The following is an 18,099-nucleotide window of genomic DNA, read 5'->3' on the forward strand; positions in this document are numbered from 1 at the left end:
TCCCTCTTTCTTTAATACTCAAACCCAGAGACTCCTCATTCTATACACGCTGTCTATCACTGAGCCTCATCCGCAAAGCTGTTCATTTCTTCTCACATGTATATTTCCCATGCTTTCAGCCCGTGTTTCTCCCATTAGAATGCATGGCTGATCAGAGCAAATCCAAACTCATTATCAAAGTCTAATGAGAGTATTATAGACAATTAGAGTATTACACAGAATTAGAACTACTAGCACTGCTAGGCTGGAGTTGAGAGACAAATAGACTTGGTTGAAGGACACCTGTCTATTCTGAGTATCAGGTGCTCCAGAGATGGACAGCAGAAGAAAAGTGGGAGTGTGCTTGGCACGTCTAGCTCCACGAGACACAATTGCGGAGAATGATAATTCTTCATAGAACAATTCAGAATTCTTTTATGTCAGGCCAGAAGTACCCTGGCTGTCTTGACATGCAAAGGTCTCTTTAAAAATTCACATATCTGTACTATTTATCTGCTTCTCTGAGAAAATGGCAATAATTATGCCTGATAGGTTTTTTTCTTTACATTTACAAAAGCCAAGCACCATCTTAATCGCTGTTCACATAGGGACTCGCATATTCCTTTCAATAACTCTGTGAATGCAAAACTGTGGCAATGTAGAAACTGAGGCACAGATGGTGAAATGACATGCCCAGGGTCACATAGTTAAATCCTAGCGAGACAGGTAGGTACAGGGCCCCGTGTTCCTAATCATTCTACCACACTGCCTCTTTAGCCCCAATTTACCTGAGAGAAAAATGAGTGTTTCTTTGTTGAAGCCAGACAAAGCTGTTCATCAGCTAGTCAGACAAAGGTCAGGCTGTCCTGCCAGGGGAATGCCCTGGAGAAATTGTCCTGACTGGGAACAAACCTGGAAGGAATTTTTTTTTCTCAAGGAAACAGATACTTGGTTGGATTTTTGCCTTTTTTGCCTTCTTTATATCATTGGCAACTTCATCAAAGCCAAGGCCATCTGAAAATTGAATTAATATTTTGTTTACCCTTTCTTTCAGGTCATTTAGTGAGAACTCTGGGCTCAACCCTGAACTCCTCATTGAACATGTCCAGAGCCCAGTAGGTTGGCACTACGGGTGACATTTTGATCAGCATCACGTGTGTCAATGGCATGACTTATAGTAACATCTATACTTAGTGCTCTTCTTATGCCCAACACAGACTCCATGCCCCACCCTGTTTTTCTCCTTCACCTTTTCTGGCCTTTAGTTTTCCAGCACTTTTAGTGCATCATTGTTGAAATGGTGAAAAAAGAAATTGTTATTTGTTATAAATCTAGCCTCCCCTTTCTTTAAAATTCATCTGGAAGAAGATAACCAAAACAAATGAGTGTTGAGTTACCTCCCTAAGTATAATCTCATGCCATATTTGTCAACTCAGAGGTATGCATTGCTGTTAACTCTAAAATGAAACCTGTTCTGCAGTGCCATGATGTGTGTGTTTGAAGTATGATAAAATGTTTAAAACTATTGAGTGGAGAGTCAAATTACCCAGGTTGACATTCTCAGCTTGCTCTGTGACTGTGGCAATGGGAAAATGGTCAATTCGGGGTCTCAGTTTCCTTAGCTGTAAAGTGGAGTGCTTCAAAGGTTACTTGTTTTAGTCCAGGCTGACATAAATACCACAATGTCTGGCATCTAGGAAGGGCTACCTGGTGTTAAGTGTTGAGAGGGATCCTGATGGTATTGCTTTTACTTGGGGACATATGCTTTCTTTGTTGCTAAAAGTCATAAAACTATTGTCTTTACAAACATTCATTTAGTCCCTTCTGATTGGGCAATATTGGGAATTCAGTAAGGCACACTCTTGGTTCTTTCTCCTGTGTTTATTGCATGGTAAAGATTGGAAGCTCATGTAAGGGCCTTTGGGCCTCTTACAGACTACTATAAGCAGATGACACACAAACTCAAAATAAGAGTTTCCCCAATATATTTGCTTTGCTTTTCAGATTCAAATAAGTAGTCATTCAAATGAGATTTTTCTCGTGCTATTTTGAAATTTCTGTTTAGCTTAGTGGGAGCTATTTTATTTGTGGGTAAACATGGGAAAGCCCACAAACCAGCTGGGTATGTAGCTGCTCCAGAGGTATAGGGGACAGAAGAGTGGTCCTTCTCTAGTCTCAAGAGTGCACAGTGCCATCTGCTGACAGATCTCTATTACCTCGGAGAAAAACTACACTGCAATGATTTTTTTTTTCCAGTAATTTTCTGTTAATTTATGAATTTCATGTTCCACTTGGTTGGATGTAACAAATTTAAATTAAAGCCTCTTGAAATTCCCTTAGAAGTCCAATGGGCCGTTTGCTTTTCCTTCTCTCTCTCTCTCTTTCTTTCTTTCTTTCTTTCTTTCTTTTTTTTTTTAAGAAAAGTTGGGTTGTGACCATGGGCTTTCACAAAACCTCCCCATATACAAGTAGCTGGGTATGAAAAGGATTTGAAGGATTTGGCATTTGGCAGAGGATAGAGGTGTGTCATCCTGATTGATTTGAGCCACCTATCTGCAAGGCAGACAGAACAACTGTGGTTATAATTTTTTCACCAAGAAACTTGATGTCCGGAGTGGTTAGGTAACCATTCTAACCGTAGCTTACTGTGGGAAGCTGGAACCAGAATCCAGGACTTTGAACATGTGACCCCACAGAGCCTCGCTCATTCTTCCTTCAGTTGTTCTCATCCTGTGTGTGTCTCGGTGACAGCACTGTGCCTGTAGCATTGATAGGCGTGAGGAGATGGAAAGTTGATATATTACTAAGCATATATTAAAAGTGAATTATATATAGGAGTCAACTTTCTTGATCCTTGAGAAGCATGTTGGGTAAGATGCAGGGCTTTGCCCAGTATAGATGGTTACTGTTGTTTTTTTCTTATCGGAAGACCACTTTCTACTATGGTGAAGATACTGCTCATCTTTTGATTAACTTTAAAAAAAACCTTTTTATTGGTTCTTTGTGAATTTCATATCATGGAACAAAATCCAACTCATTTTCCCCTCCCCTAACCTACTGTCCACCCTTGCAACCTCACAGGACACCAAACAAAGAAAAAAAATGTCATTGTGTCACAGTGTGTCCTACAGTATATCTTTTTGTTCACCCTTCTTTGTTTACAAATGTTCATTGCAATGACTTGTTCGTCTAGTACAAGGCATCTTGCTCCTGGAACTCCTCAGATATCCTATTGTTTCCCTGTGTCATGGAGATCCTGTAGTTTTGGATCTGTAGGCCTGGCTTCTTTGTGCTCTCCAGCAGTTCATCGATGGGGCAGGCTAATTCAAAGACCTGGATTTGGGCCTGAGGAGGTATGTGAACTGGTTAACCTTCTGGATCTCCCACTTTCAAATGCTCAGAGTAAGCTCACCAGCAACTCTTAAAAACCAGGGCCAAATCTACCCTGCTGCCCAGGCAAGGTGCAAAGCCCACACTCCTGAATGCTGTAGCCAGTGAGGGACAGGGACAGTTTTTCTCCTCTCATGATCGAGGGAGATAGCGCTTCTACCTGCCATAGATGGCAAGGGACAAGGGGATGGAGGATGGCATCCAACCCTTCGGCCAGCTCACCTGCAACCCTCGCACCCAGGGGCAGCTCTCCTGTGCTACCAAGATGAGGGGCAGGGCCAGCTCTCCCACTCTGATGATCCCAGAGCCAGCTCTCCTGCCTGCTATAGATGGCAAGGGGTGAGATGGGGGACATCTTTTCTTCACCCATACTACAGAAGAGAAGTGATGTAGCCAGATCTCCCATGTTCTCATCCTCATTCTAGCTCTCCCCCCACCCCCCACACACTGTCAGGTCAGCTCTACTGTGCTGCTCAGTCAGAGTGCAGGATTCACTCTACCCAGTGCTGCAGCTGGTGAGGGGAAAGGACAATTCTCCTGTTCTCATGACCCCAGGGCCAGGCTTCTGCCTGCAGCAGGTGGTGAGGAGAGGGGCAGGAGGAAGATCACCCATGATGCCCAGATAAATGTTGGGGCCAGTTCTGCATAGCCTTCAGGCATCAACATGTCTCCAGGGCAACAGCCCAGGCTAGGGATGTCTTCCTGGCCTTTGGCGGTAATAGACCCTTGCCGCTGCAGACCCATAGACCCAGATATGGTCCCTAGTGGCAGTGCAGGCTAGGGCCCCACCATGGTCCCCTGTAGCATCACCAGCTATCACTTGCTACTTTCAAGTCCCTAGTTCTACCTACATTGTGCTATTCCTCTTTGTCTTCTGGTTTCCTGTTCTCCACTCGCTCCTCTTAGTGGTACCTATGGTCTCTGAGTGTCTGGGGTTGTCTCAGGAATGCATTGCATTATGTTGCCCAGAAGGGGTCATCCTGGGTAAGGTCTGCACCCACAGGCCCTCTTGGTACAGGAATGGTAGTCATCTCAGGCTGGCTTCCTGTCCAGGCCCCATGGTACCAGTCTGGTGGTTATTATAGGCTCACTCCTCACCCAGCCTGCCTGAATGGCAGTTGCAGTGGGTGTCTATCTGTCTCAGGCTCAAGGCTCCGTTCTAGGTGGGGTTCTTCTAGTTACCAGCTTGCTCCCCTTTCAGGCCCCCTGGTGCCGGACTGGTAGTTGTCTCAGGCTTGCTAGGTTTATTTTTTCTTTTGCTTCTTATCAGTCAGCTGTTCAAAGGTCAGAACACTGAATGTAGACATAGTCTCTCTCCTCTCTGCCACCTCCTTGATGCACATGTGACAGAACAGCCACAGGTGCCACACCTCTAGGGGCATATTGCTTGTTTTTAACATGTGAGAATATATTTGATTATGACTTTTATAATGAAGATTTATATATGAATGAATATATGACTGTATTATATTCCTGCATTCTGCCTGAGCAGCACAGTAGAGCTGACCTGACAGAGGGGGTGTGGGCAAGCTAGAATGAGGATGCGAGCATGGGAGATCTGGCTACACCACTTTTCTTCTGTAGTGGTGACGTGGTTGAGGGAGAGATGTCCCCCCATGTCACCCCTTGCCTCTCTAGCAGGCAGGAGAGCTGGTTCTGGGATCATCAGAGTGGGAGAGCTGGCCCTGCCCCTCATCTTCATAGCACAGGAGAGCTGCCCCTGGGTGTGCAGTTTGCAGGTGAGCTGGCTCAAGGGTTTGATGCCACCCTCCATTCCCTTGTCCCATATCATAATTAGTAAACCTTTAAGGATTTTTCTTTCCACTTCTAGTAATGTGATACCCTTTATAGGGCCCTCTCTCCTTCTCGGTGCTAAGACCGAGTAATTTACTGCAGTGAGTTACGTCTTTCAATAGTCTTTCCATAAGACTATGAGATAGTACATTTTATACTACTCATTTGATTGAGGCTTGTAGAAATGCAGAGTTGCTAGGCATTGTGGGGGTTTGAAGCAATGTGATCTGAGAAGTTTGACATCTGGCAACCTTAATCACTACATCTTCCAAGTCATTCTGTATATGACACACTTTCTGGGCTCTTTGGTCTCCCTTATTTCTTGAATGCCGTTGTAGTTTTTGATCACCTCTCTTATGTGTCAGTACACAATGGCTTCAATACTGTGGGTGTCCTTTAGCTGCTAGTGAGCCAACCTGGCCATGGCTCACCTGTCTGTACTCCTGGGCAATGCAAGGGTTCAACCACAGAGTCGTTTTTTAAAACCAGCTCATCAATAGCTACCAAGCTGGATCTTTCTAATTTATGAATATGCATATATGTGTATGCACAAACACGGGCACGTGCGCACATGAACACACACACACACACACACACACACACACACACACACACACACACATTTTCCACTTAAAGGAACCATAAAACCTTTCTTGTTAGAATACACTTCACCTTTTTTTTTTTTTTTTAGTATTTTCTACTTCACAATGAATGACCTTTTACATCCATCTTTTGTGGCGTTGTAAATGCTATGTACAATCTGACTAGGTAGTATGCTATCTATCAATTTAAGGTCTACAATGTTGATATTGTTCCGTGCAGTCATGCTAGACTCTTGAAACATCTAACTAGAGATTCCCTGGCCTGCTTCTTGGTAGGCGTGGCAAGTCTAACGTGGCAAGCCAGAGTCCCCTAATGCATGAGTTTCATTCTATGATGATTGAATGTTCTGTATCTTCTGGCTTTATACTTTCCTCTGCAGCTTTTAGATTTGCTAAGCCTGCTGTCCAAACCTCCTGGATCTCAAGTGAAATTGTGGTTAGTTTTCATCTCTCTCTGGGTTTCTGTTAGAAGTCTGAGCCCTTGTTCTGGGGAATAACTCGGAACTGGAATCTAGCCAGGTAACGCTGCCTTTGTCATTCCTGCTAGCGTTTGCCAAGTTGGACAGACTTTTTTTGCACTCGCTTTGCAGTAGCTTAATCAGAAGATATAATTACAGTGTGCTTTAGATTCCTGCCTGCCAGTAACACACTGTGCGGTTTAGCCAGTTGCTGACGGTCCACGGGCTTCATCGTCCTCCCTGTGTGAGAAGTAGTTGAGCTGCGACCTAAAGTTGCTCTAATTCCAACATCTGTACTATTAAAGTATACAGAATCATTTCTGAGGAATTCTAGCCTAACTTTAAAAATGGAATAATGATATAGGAATCAACTGAGATCTTCAGAGTTGAGTCCAGAACTGACATCTCTGATAAGCACTTGTATAGTCTCCTTAATAATGCATATTCTGAAAGGTGTCTTCACTACTGTATTCCACAGTAATTCTAAAAGAGCATTGCCCCAGATGCTCTGTCCTCAGGGATGCTGGGAAAGCTATCTATTTGCTGACTCACAGATAGACCCCCAGAGCTTCTAGACAGAAATCCCTCAACCAAGATCGTACTTCTCCTAGCCCTGTGGGCACACCTGCTCTTGCCTGTCTTCTTCCATTGTCTTGTGGCCACTCACAGGAGGACAGAAAATCACCAGAATCATATTTCTTTATTTGTTTTAGGTGAGTGTTGTGCTATGTGCACGCATGCGTGCGCTCGCACACACACACACACACACACACACACACACACACACACACACACACAATTTGTTTAATAAATCTCTTCCTAACATATCTCTGTTCATTTTTCTCTGTACTTTACAAAAAGTCAATAATTCAGGTATCCAAAGGTTGCTCCCAAACAAAAGATAAATGACTTCATTTTGGAAATTGGCTTAAGCTAAATTTAAGAACAGTGTAAGTTGCCTAATCTGACTAGCGGACTCGTGACTGGTGTAGGTGAGCTCCTAAATGTTGCATCGTCAAATCCTTTGCATTGCCTTTCTTGTAGCAACTGTCTGCTTTGTCTCCAGGTAAATGAAATCTATCATGATGAGTCCCTTGGAGTGCACATAAACGTGGTCCTGGTGCGAATGATTATGCTCGGTTACGCAAAGGTAAGATACCTTAAAATGTGTGGGCTGTAAACAATAAGACTAGATTAACCAATAAACGATTGGGTGGCAAAACTACTTCAACTTTATGTAAACTCATGGTTATAAAGCTGTCCGGGGGAATCTTCCAGAATGAAAAGAGGATGTTAAATTAGAGCAACTTCTTGTTAGAGGCGGGTCTCATATAGATCAGATTGGCCTCATACTCGCTATGAGGTCAAAGATCCTCCTATCTCTGCCTCCTAAATGTTGGGATCATATGCCTGCGCTAACATGCCCAACATGTAATCTGCTATCTGAGCCCCAGTTATCCAGGCTTTCGGTGTGACTGAAAAAGTCAGTGAACATGAACGGATACTGTTAAGAAAAAAGAAAATGTCCTTACACTATAAACATGAGCTGTGTGACCTGTATATGAATTCACTGTGTGTGTATGCGAAATATCCACTTTTAAATGGTAGTTATTCTCAAAGCACTTGGAATATGTCCGTGAAGAAAACAGAAACATCTTTTGTTTTATTTAAAACAGTATTTAAAATGTATACATTTAAAAGTGAATATGACTTTCATTTAAAGAAGTTTTAATCTCTTTGAAAACAGAAAGTTGAATCAAAACGCATGCAGTATCCATTCTTGCTAGTGGAAAGCCTGTGTATGTCAATATTAGACGTGGTCCTGTCCTTGGAAGTCATTAACTTCCTTTGAGAAGCCTGACTCCCTTGGCAATGTTCATGCTTATAATAATCAATGTATCCCATCACTGATCTTCCTGGGGAGGCGACACTAGTGAACTTGTGCACTTGGGAAACCATAGTCTGTGTGTTTGTGCTTCTTTATCCATGACTAATAGCATCTACAGATAGAAAGGCTGTCCCTCATCTTTACCTTCCCTTGAAAGCCTCATGTACTTTGTGCTGTTAGGAAGGAAAAAGCTAACCCCAGCTGGAAGTCTTGACAGCCTTCAGTCGGTCAGTTGTTTGGCAAACTGTATGATTAGCATATAACAGATCAAGCTAAGTTTATTAAAAATGTAAATACTGATAATAGCATTTGCTGAGATTTAACAAGACTCTGGGCCCTTTAGCCAATTAGGAACTCATTTGGGAGTCCAAATTCCAATTTCTCTTTTTGTTAGAAACACTTTGGAAATGTGTTTTTGAGGGATGGACTTTTTCACCCCTCAACATATTACCCCATCAATTGCAATGTGAATACACACACACACACACACACACACACATATATGTATATATATATATATATATATATATATATATATATATATATAATTTATACTAATGTTACCAGACAAGAGACTAAACCTTGTCATTATCATGAGTTAAGAAGCTGTTTTCTCCCCCAGGTGACTGTTCCACATACAGTACAAAGTTTGACCAGTTTTGCCAAATCTTGAAAGAACTTATTTTCCTCCTCATACAGATTTTGAACCAAAAGAATACACAAAAAATCTTACATAAGATCTTTGACTTTCATATCTCTAGAAAAAGTCTCATGCAAGAATCTTTCCCAGTATTTGTCTTTAATGTGTAAAACCTAAAATTTGAATACAACTACGAAATATTTGAGATGTCTAAAGCTTCTCCTCCAAATGATTACCAATACCGAGTCACCCCCAGCAGTGAGTCCTGAGTTCTAACACTGCTCTCTGTGTGCTTGTAGACTTTCCCACAGGTGGCATGTGATCGCCTCACCAGGTCTTTAATGGGTTTTTAGAATTCCTAAATCAAAGTTGATCCCCCAAATAATATTTCTGAATCATCGTTGAAATATTATCTCCAAATCCAAATCACAAAATGCGTGTTTAACCTATTCTCTCCTTTTTAGTCTATCAGCCTTATCGAAAGGGGAAACCCGTCCAGGAGCCTGGAGAATGTGTGTCGCTGGGCTTGCCAGCAACAAAAATCCGATCCCAACCATGCTGAACACCATGATCATGCAATTTTCCTAACCAGGCAAGACTTTGGGCCTGCTGGAATGCAAGGTATTACTATTTCTGTGTAGACGAAAAAATTAAGGGCCTGGGTTTTCAGGCGAAATCCCAAGTTGAGCAGGCCGTGCAAATGTTTTTATCTCCACACCATTTTCCACCGTCCACCAGCCAAGAGTATGCCCCCCCCATTTCTTTCAGTGACTTTTTGTAGAATCCACAATGTTATATGTCACTTAAACACCATAGTAAATTCTACTTGCCTTTAAAACAGTGGTTGTCCATTTGGAAGGGAGGCTGTAATCTGCAGTGTGATTTCCACTAACTGTTCGGACGGGAGTGGATCCTGCCAACAGTCTTTCTTCCAAAGCCAGGTTCCATTTGTCTAATAAACTCCGATGGACAGTGTGGAGAAACACCGATAGCTTTCTTTTCTGCATTGGTGGGATTTCTGGCTCCCTCCATTAGAACCAAGATATGCAGGGCCATTTGGTAAAACAGAAAGGCAAGCTGAGATGGTAACAGAATGGTGACCCCAGGCGGTCCCTTCTCGCTTTTCCAAGAACGTGACTTCCTGGTAACAGAGAAGTAATGTCGCCCCTATTTACAGGAACACTGCTTCTTCTTTTGTTTCTAGGCAAAGATCCAGTACTAAATATAATGAATATATATATATATATGTGTGTGTATATATGTGTGTGTGTATATATATATGTGTGTGTATATATATGTATATATATGTATATATATATAATATATATATATTCGATTGTCGTTATCTGCAGGATATGCTCCCGTCACAGGCATGTGTCACCCAGTGAGAAGTTGCACCCTGAATCACGAAGATGGTTTTTCATCTGCTTTTGTAGTAGCCCATGAGACCGGCCATGTGTAAGTCACTGCTGACAGCTTTTCTACCATTGTTCACACTTTGGGCAAAAGCCAATGCCAGTGTTCATTCTCATCCTTTGCCAAGTGAGAGGAGCTTAAAACAGTGAAGGGTCATGCGCTGAAGCTCAATGAGTAACTCTGTCTGGCTGAGCCCTCCCAGGCCTTTGATGGCTATAGAATAAGAAACACATTTCATTAGACTGCTCTCAGTTTCAGTGTCCATGGTGTCTCCAAGGAAGTCATGTTGACTTGAAAAAAATATGTTTTTCCCAGCATGTGTTGTGAGAAAGGGGAATTCAAGGCATGGGTCTGGGGCTCTTACCCATGATGTCTCCTTTGTGTTCTAGGTTGGGCATGGAGCATGACGGGCAAGGCAACCGGTGTGGCGATGAGACCGCCATGGGCAGTGTCATGGCGCCCCTGGTGCAAGCTGCCTTTCATCGATACCACTGGTCCAGATGCAGCGGTCAGGAACTGAAAAGATATATCCAGTATGTTCCTCGATGCATGTCATGCCTTGCTGCATAGGCTACATACATGGTGACAGAGGTGTTGACCCAAAAGGTTCTCCAATGTCATACAAAGGGTTAAGGCAATGAGCCTAGAACTTAAGTGTACTTTTAACTCGTGTCTTAGTCAGGGTTTCTATTCCTACACAAACATCATGACCAAGAAGCAAGTTGGGGAGGAAAGGGTTTATTCAGCTTACTTCCATACTGTTCATCACCAAAGGAAGTCAGGACTGGAGCTCAAGCAGGTCAGGAAGCAGGAGCTGATGCAGAGGCCATGGAGGGATGTTACTTACTGGCTTGCTTCCCCTGGCTTGCTCAGTTTGCTCTCTTATAGAACCCAAGACCACCAGCCGAGGGACAGCACCACCCATAATGGGCTGGGCCCTCCCCCCTTTATCACTAATTGAGAAAATGCTTTACAGCTGGATCTCACGAAGTCATTTCGACAACTGAGGCTTTTTCTGTGATAACTCCAACTCGTGTCAAGTTGACACCCAAAACCAGCCAGTACAACTGGCCTTGGGCTTCCTTGGGATAGATTCCTTTTGACTGGTGGTCAGACCTGTCCTGAGGATGGAGGCAGGGTGTTTATATGATTCCTGCTTTTAACCTCATTTATAACCTGAAGTCTGATGATGCTTTGCGGGGTTAGGATCTGCCGTGCCTCACTTCATATAGGGTCACTTGGCAACATGAACAACACTGTCACAGCACCACTATATCCAAGAGGTGTGCTTGGTTCCCTTTACCAGAACTAGTAAAGATGAAAACTGAGTAGAATAAAACCATGTTTCTGGGAACCTGCCCTATGTGCTAACCGAACCACAGAGAATTGAGAGTCCTCCCCTTCTAAGGTCTGATTTGAACAATGAGAATTTAAATACACTTACTGTTTGCCTCCCGCAGTTCCTACGACTGTCTCCTTGATGACCCCTTTGAACACGATTGGCCCAAACTCCCAGAACTTCCGGGGATTAATTATTCCATGGATGAGCAATGCCGTTTCGATTTTGGTGTTGGCTACAAAATGTGTACCGCGGTACGTGACGGACTATCAACTTGGACGTCTGATCTTGAAATCTGCCTGTGTCATTCCTGTTGGGTGGGCTTTGCAAACTCAACTGGTCCCAGTGTGAAAATGTCTCCGGTTATCTTGCATTTGCTATGTTGATGGAGCTCAACTGGATGCTCTGGGTGTGTGGCCCAAACGAATCCTCATGAGAGATAAGAAAAGAGATGGAGAGATCAAAGGCTTTTAATTTATGATTATTTCTTTTATTTTTTGTGATTACAATATTATTCCACCATTGCCTCCTCCCATTTCCTTCCTGGAAGCCTCCCAAATACCCCTCCTTACTGTTTTCAAATTCATAGCCTTTAACATTACATCTGTTTTTACAGATGCATATACATCATGTGGTATTTATGTGTATGTTAATGTGTGTGTGTCTGTATGTATACATACATTAGTGTGTTATATATGTATATGTGAATGTGTGTGTGTGTATATACATACATTTTACAGAAGTGGTGGCAGAAAGTTTGCAAGGTTTTTAGCTTTAGGATGCAAAAGCTGTGGCAGCAGAGCTTCTCAGGGTACTTCCTCACACCCAAGGCTCTCCAGCTCAGATGCTTGCTCCCTGCCCCTCCCCCAGCTTTTCTCGCCTTCAGAGATGACGCTGAGCTTCTCTGTGGCATGATGGCCAGTATTCTATACATTTGTGGCTATAGAAAATGACTACCCTAATACATTAGACTCTTCTCAAATGGAACACCGAAAAGTGTGTGGGTGGCATGGCTGTAATCACAGCACTTGTGAGACTGAGGCAGGAGGATGATGAGTTTGAAGCCAAGCTTCATTCAGCTATTTATTGTATGCAGGAGCAGCCTAGCCTATAAAATGAAGGTCAGTTTTCTGTGGTTTTAGTTTCTGTTTCTACTTTTCAGTAGTTAGACACTATGGTAATGGATGTCAGAGTATGTCAGGTCTGACCCTCGATCCGTGAACTCGAGTCCAATCTGTGACCTCTCTGGCTTAGTTTTCTTATATCTGAACTGGAGACGGCAATGGCATTTGTCTCTTAGAGTTTATGTGGTGATAGAATGTGACAATCTAATTAACAATGCGGGCATCTTACTCTCGCCATTGCTTGTGTAAACCCCACCGCCACCAGCAAATACTATGACATGAAGAAGTCATATATAAAATACAGTTGGCGAAGATCCCGCTGTCTGAAAGGTCACCCATCATTTGCTTCTTTTTCTTCCAGTTCCGAACCTTTGACCCGTGCAAGCAGCTGTGGTGCAGTCACCCCGATAACCCATACTTCTGTAAGACTAAGAAGGGGCCCCCACTCGATGGGACTGAGTGTGCTGCTGGGAAGGTGAGTGTGTCTGCTGGCTAGGGTTCAGTGGGTGCTGTGGGGGGACCTTTAAAAATCTAGCAAATGGTGGTCACCTCTGGCCTGTCATCTTTTTTTTGGTTCTTTTTTTCGGAGTTGGGGACCGAACACAGGGTCTTGTGCTTCCTAGGCAAGCGCTCTACTACTGAGCTAAATCCCCAACCCCAGTGGCCTGTCATCTTTAGGGAGAGTGTAGTACCCATGGGATCCTTCTGGTAAGTCACTAAGATAGTGTACTAGCCTCTGTGACTGCTACCACAAATGGCCACAAAGTTGGTGATTGAAAACCCTAGGAATCTGTTCTGTAATAGCTCTTGAGGGCAAGAATCAGTTAGGCAGGGGTGAAATCTGTATGAGGACAGGGCCATGTTTCCTTTAGAGACTATAGTGACCATTGGTTCCTCTCCTTTCCTGGTTTCTGGCTACCTTCCTCCCACATCATGGCCACACCCTTCTGACCTCTGACAGTGGGTGTATATTCCTTCTGTCCCCTTGTGAATCTTTTCACGTTGTTTTTGAGCCTACCTAGATACCTCAGGATCATCTTCTGATCTTAAAATCTTTAACTGAGTCGTGTTTACAAAGACTCTTTTACTGAATATGGTCACTTTCACAGGCCCAGACAGTAGATGCTTTTGGGCCTGGTAGGGGGGGAACCAGACCATTTGGCTCTCTGTGAGCAAGAGGGAAGGCAGTAGGAACAGCAGATCTCTGGCCCCTGCTGGCATAGCTTCCCTTGTGAAAGCTGCCCAGAAATAAAGGCATGTGAATTTATACAGAAGATTTGGCCCCACTCCTTGGGGAAAGATGCCCAAAGGTTTTAAATCTCAGAGTGTGTAGTTGAGACTGAATGCTTAGAAACTGGCTGGATGCCAAGGTGTGCTTCTCTTAAGGGCAAAGAGCTCAAAACAAAGGCATGCTAAGAATGCAAGTCTAAGAGCCTCGACTAGTCTAGAATAATCTATTATAGATAGGACCCAGTGCTGACAGAAAAGATTAATGCAACTTTTACCTTCTTAAAAGATTGATTTCAAACACACGTGAACTGTTCTTACACGAAGCATGCATACTAATAAAAACCTGCTATTACAAGCACTTGCATTCTGTCAGACCCTGTGCCAACTACATCCTATATAGTGCCTTGCTTTGGGAAGAGTTAATAAATATGTTTTACACTAAACATTAAGAGCGATAATGAGTAGAGTCACTTTTGGCTTATTAAAAAGTTACGTTATAATCAATTTTAATATCTAATTCCTCTACATATACTTATGTCCTAGTATAAATTTTTTTTAACTTTTTGCCCGTAGAATACAAAAAGGCATTTGAAATTTTGGGGAAGAAAACAATCCATTCCCTCTGAGTATATATCTGCCCAGTTCTGAGCCTTGTCAGGGAATATCACAAGAGGCATTGTGGCTGTGTTAACCACTTTTTGTTCGTACACTCGCGTGGCCCCTAAACAATCTATCAATTTTTACAGACCTTGATTGACTTATCTAAAAGGTAAATAGCATTATCTAACCCATCTATTTCTCAGATTCATAACTTAATATTCTATGTAGCTAAAGGCGCTTTGAAAACCGGAATATAGTCTTAACCAACATAATTACTTTTGAAGTTGAGGCATATTTGCATATCATTGTAAAAGGGGGCATATTAGCATTTAAACCTCTGCTGATAGAAGCAAAGAGAAGTGAAGCCAAGAACAGTATCTGCGGGGCAGGCTGGACACTCACTTGTGACTTACCATTTCAAAACTTATTGGAATAAACGTTTCCTCTTATGAAAAAAGCTTTATTTTTAGTAATGTCTAAGAATGTGCCTATACCTAACATGCATGCATGTGTAACTGAGTGCCCAGTGTCTGTCTGGTGCCCACAGAGGTCAGGAAAGGGCATCTGACTCAGAATTATAAATGGTTGTGAGCTGCCCGGTATGGATGACAGGAACGGGACCCAAGCCCTCCACCAGAAAGCAGCGAGCACTCTTAACCAGCCCCAAATTTAGCTATTGATGGATCTTAACTGACGAATCTTAGTTATCCTCTTGAGAGGATACCTTTGTGCAGCAAACGCCTATGGATCCTTTAAGTCAGCCTTTAACTGGAGGGAGAGTAAGAGTTGAAGATCTTCCAATAGGTGGTCCCTGAATAGCGCCTTTAACAACTCTCCTAATTACCTTCTTCATTTCCCCAAGTGGTGCTATAAAGGACACTGCATGTGGAAAAACGCTAACCAACAAAAGCAAGATGGCAACTGGGGGTCTTGGACCAAATTTGGCTCCTGTTCTAGGACGTGTGGAACTGGTGTTCGTTTTAGAACACGCCAGTGCAATAATCCCACGTGAGTATGACCCACAATTCCTGCTGCTTTCCGATACCACAGCCAGGGATTCGTGTTTTCTGCCCTCCCATCTCACTCACAAAACAGGGGATATGAAAAGTATTGCTTCCCACGTAGGCAGTGATGAGTAAGAGACACGCAAACGAAGAGAGATTTTTTTTTAAAAAGAACTTGACATATGGGACTACTAGGGAGTTGACCAGAGAGAGTAGACAGTGTGGGCCCTGGAAGCTGAGACATGTCCATGAAGAAGCAGAGAGCCCTTGGATGAAAGTACCAATAACCTCAGCTGGGTTCTAGAAGGTCATTCCAGCCGCTTCAGTATAGATGGGGACAGGAAGATGGGGGCAGTCTGGCAGGGACTCTGAGGAGAAAAGGCATCCATCCACTCAACCAGACAAAATTCACGTGAGCCTAGAAAAAGTGATGGATTATCCAGTTCTGACATGCTAACTTGTCCGGCTGTGGTTTAACCTTCGAGCAGCCCTTTCTCTGTGCTGGCAGAACAGCGTCTCTGAGCATGACTTGTATAAAGACTACTGATGGCGGCACGCTGTCTTTCCAAGCAGCATTAGAGGTAACAATGACACTCCAAAGCAGGGCAGTATGAGTCACACGTTCACCACAAGCCATGGTCTGTCCTAAATGCACTCAAAATGTCATGCCGTCAACTCCTTACCATTTCCCTGTTGGGAAAATCATTCCACCTTGCATCTGACATAGGAGGAAGTAGAGACACGGGATCGAGTTCTCAGCTTTTCTTTGAGTTGCACCTGCACGCTTTACACGTGCTCGGAAATACCATTTTCTTGAGTTCGTGTGCATGAATTTCATCTTTCATGAGTAAAACAAACCACTTGAAAAACTAATTTAGGCTGCGTTTGGGGGTCTTTATCCCTCAGCACAGAGAGAAGGGTGCATTTGGAGAGACCCTAGACATCGGGAGTATGGCATCATTCAGGCTGTGCTGGCAGCTCAGACACTTGGCTCTCCGCCCAGCAGTGCTGCTTCTGAGGGCTGGAGCTGCTGGGCTGAGGCCAGGCAGCCTTTGAAACGTTGTCTTTTCTCTAGGCCCATCAATGGTGGGCAGGACTGCCCTGGTGTTAATTTTGAGTACCAGCTTTGTAATACAGAAGAATGCCAAAAGCACTTTGAGGACTTCAGGGCCCAGCAGTGCCAACAGCGTAACTCACACTTTGACTACCAGAATACCAAACACCACTGGCTGCCGCATGAACACCCTGACTGTGAGTGCATACCATTCTTTTGTCTGCCGGGTGGATGGTCACTTAGTGGTTAAGCTGTGTTGACACCAAGCCCTTGCACTCTTGAGTCCTGCCTGTGTAGTAACATAAGAAGCCCCAGGTATTTACAGAGGCAGGGCATTCCAGGTTCCTGAGAACTCGGCTGAGGAGTGCCTTTCTCCTGAGAGGTAGGTATTGTGACAGACATGATATCTGGCTAATAGCCCTGTCAACACCCCCATTCCCCCATGGCAAATGACATTGAGTCACCTGATTCAACTTAAATCCTTAACTAAGAAATAATCCCAGCACAGGGAAAATCGTCCATCTATAGCCCAGTCATAAAGAAAACGGAAAAGGGAAAACAAGATACCTATTTATTAAAGACTTTATAGCCTTGTCTAAAGCTAGTTATTAAAAATACTTCTGGATATTTCTCTAATGCTTGACTTCTTCTAATTAAATTCTGGGTTAGGTGGACTGAAAGTGAAATCCCTTATTTCTGTGTGGCTGACCAGTGTGTATATGCCACTGAATTTTAATGGAGTACTCCTTTAAAGGAAATGCAAGCATGGATAGGTCAAAGTTGGACAATTTAGAATAAGTGCATTATTTTCTAATTTACTTTAGTGAAGTGAGTCATGTATATTATCAATGATGTAGATGGCTACACAGGGCCCAGATCAGCTGAGTGGTAGGGCGAGGCCAGACTAAGGCATTCAGAGTTTAGAATGTTATTAAAGCGAGATTGGTTCTGAGCCAAATCTTACTAAAAAGCTAATGTAGGGGAAATCGGGGTTTTCCAACATAACCGACATAATCTATATCTGTTGGATGTCCTTACCAAGTTAATATCTCTTCATAAGATAATCAATGCCTCACATTAATACAAATGTGCATGGTTGGGGATTTAGCTCAGTGGTAGAGCGCTTGCCTAGCAAGCGCAAGGCCCTGGGTTCGGTCCCCAGCTCTGAAAAAAAAAAGAATAGAAAAAAAGAAAAAGAAAAAAGAAATATGGTGTCTCTGCACTCTGCGTCTTCTCTCTGTTGTAGCCATCCAGTGTTTTATTTGCCTTCCAGGAACCCATATTGAAATGCTATACATTAAAGTGAACTGGGCTAGTCAAACATCCTGTTTTATAAAAGTGACTAACTCAATCCTGTGCCTCTTACGCAGCCAAGAAAAGATGCCACCTGTACTGTCAGTCCAAAGAGACCGGGGACGTTGCCTACATGAAACAACTGGTGCATGACGGGACACGCTGCTCGTACAAAGACCCGTACAGCATATGTGTGCGAGGAGAGTGTGTGGTAAGTTCAAACTGCTGCCTCCCAGTATCCCCAGCCTCCCACACTACCCCCAGCACCTCCCAGTATCCCCAGCCTCC

General features: G+C 43.4%; 1 protein-coding gene and 1 non-coding gene across 4 annotated transcripts in view; one reads left to right on the forward strand and one right to left on the reverse strand.

Moving 5' to 3' along the window:
• Adamts3 (ADAM metallopeptidase with thrombospondin type 1, motif 3) overlaps positions 1-18,099 on the forward strand; it is a 204,795-nt gene that overhangs the window by 161,287 nt on the left and 25,409 nt on the right. For all 3 annotated transcript variants that reach the window (XM_087582949.1, NM_001394709.1, NM_001394710.1), the window contains 9 exon segments: positions 7,290-7,373; positions 9,216-9,372; positions 10,104-10,209; positions 10,557-10,700; positions 11,628-11,760; positions 12,992-13,105; positions 15,323-15,468; positions 16,540-16,715; positions 17,889-18,022. In XM_087582949.1, coding sequence (XP_087439075.1) covers positions 7,290-7,373; positions 9,216-9,372; positions 10,104-10,209; positions 10,557-10,700; positions 11,628-11,760; positions 12,992-13,105; positions 15,323-15,468; positions 16,540-16,715; positions 17,889-18,022 — 1,194 coding nt within the window.
• On the reverse strand, positions 4,625-4,752 carry LOC120096809 (small nucleolar RNA SNORA17). Its single transcript, XR_015637784.1, has one exon. It is a non-coding gene; the product is annotated as a small nucleolar RNA SNORA17 (small nucleolar RNA).

Source organism: Rattus norvegicus, chromosome 14 (genome assembly GCF_021556685.1).
Source record: "Rattus norvegicus strain SHRSP/BbbUtx chromosome 14, alternate assembly SHRSP_T2T, whole genome shotgun sequence".
NCBI classification, from domain to species: Eukaryota; Metazoa; Chordata; class Mammalia; order Rodentia; family Muridae; genus Rattus; species Rattus norvegicus.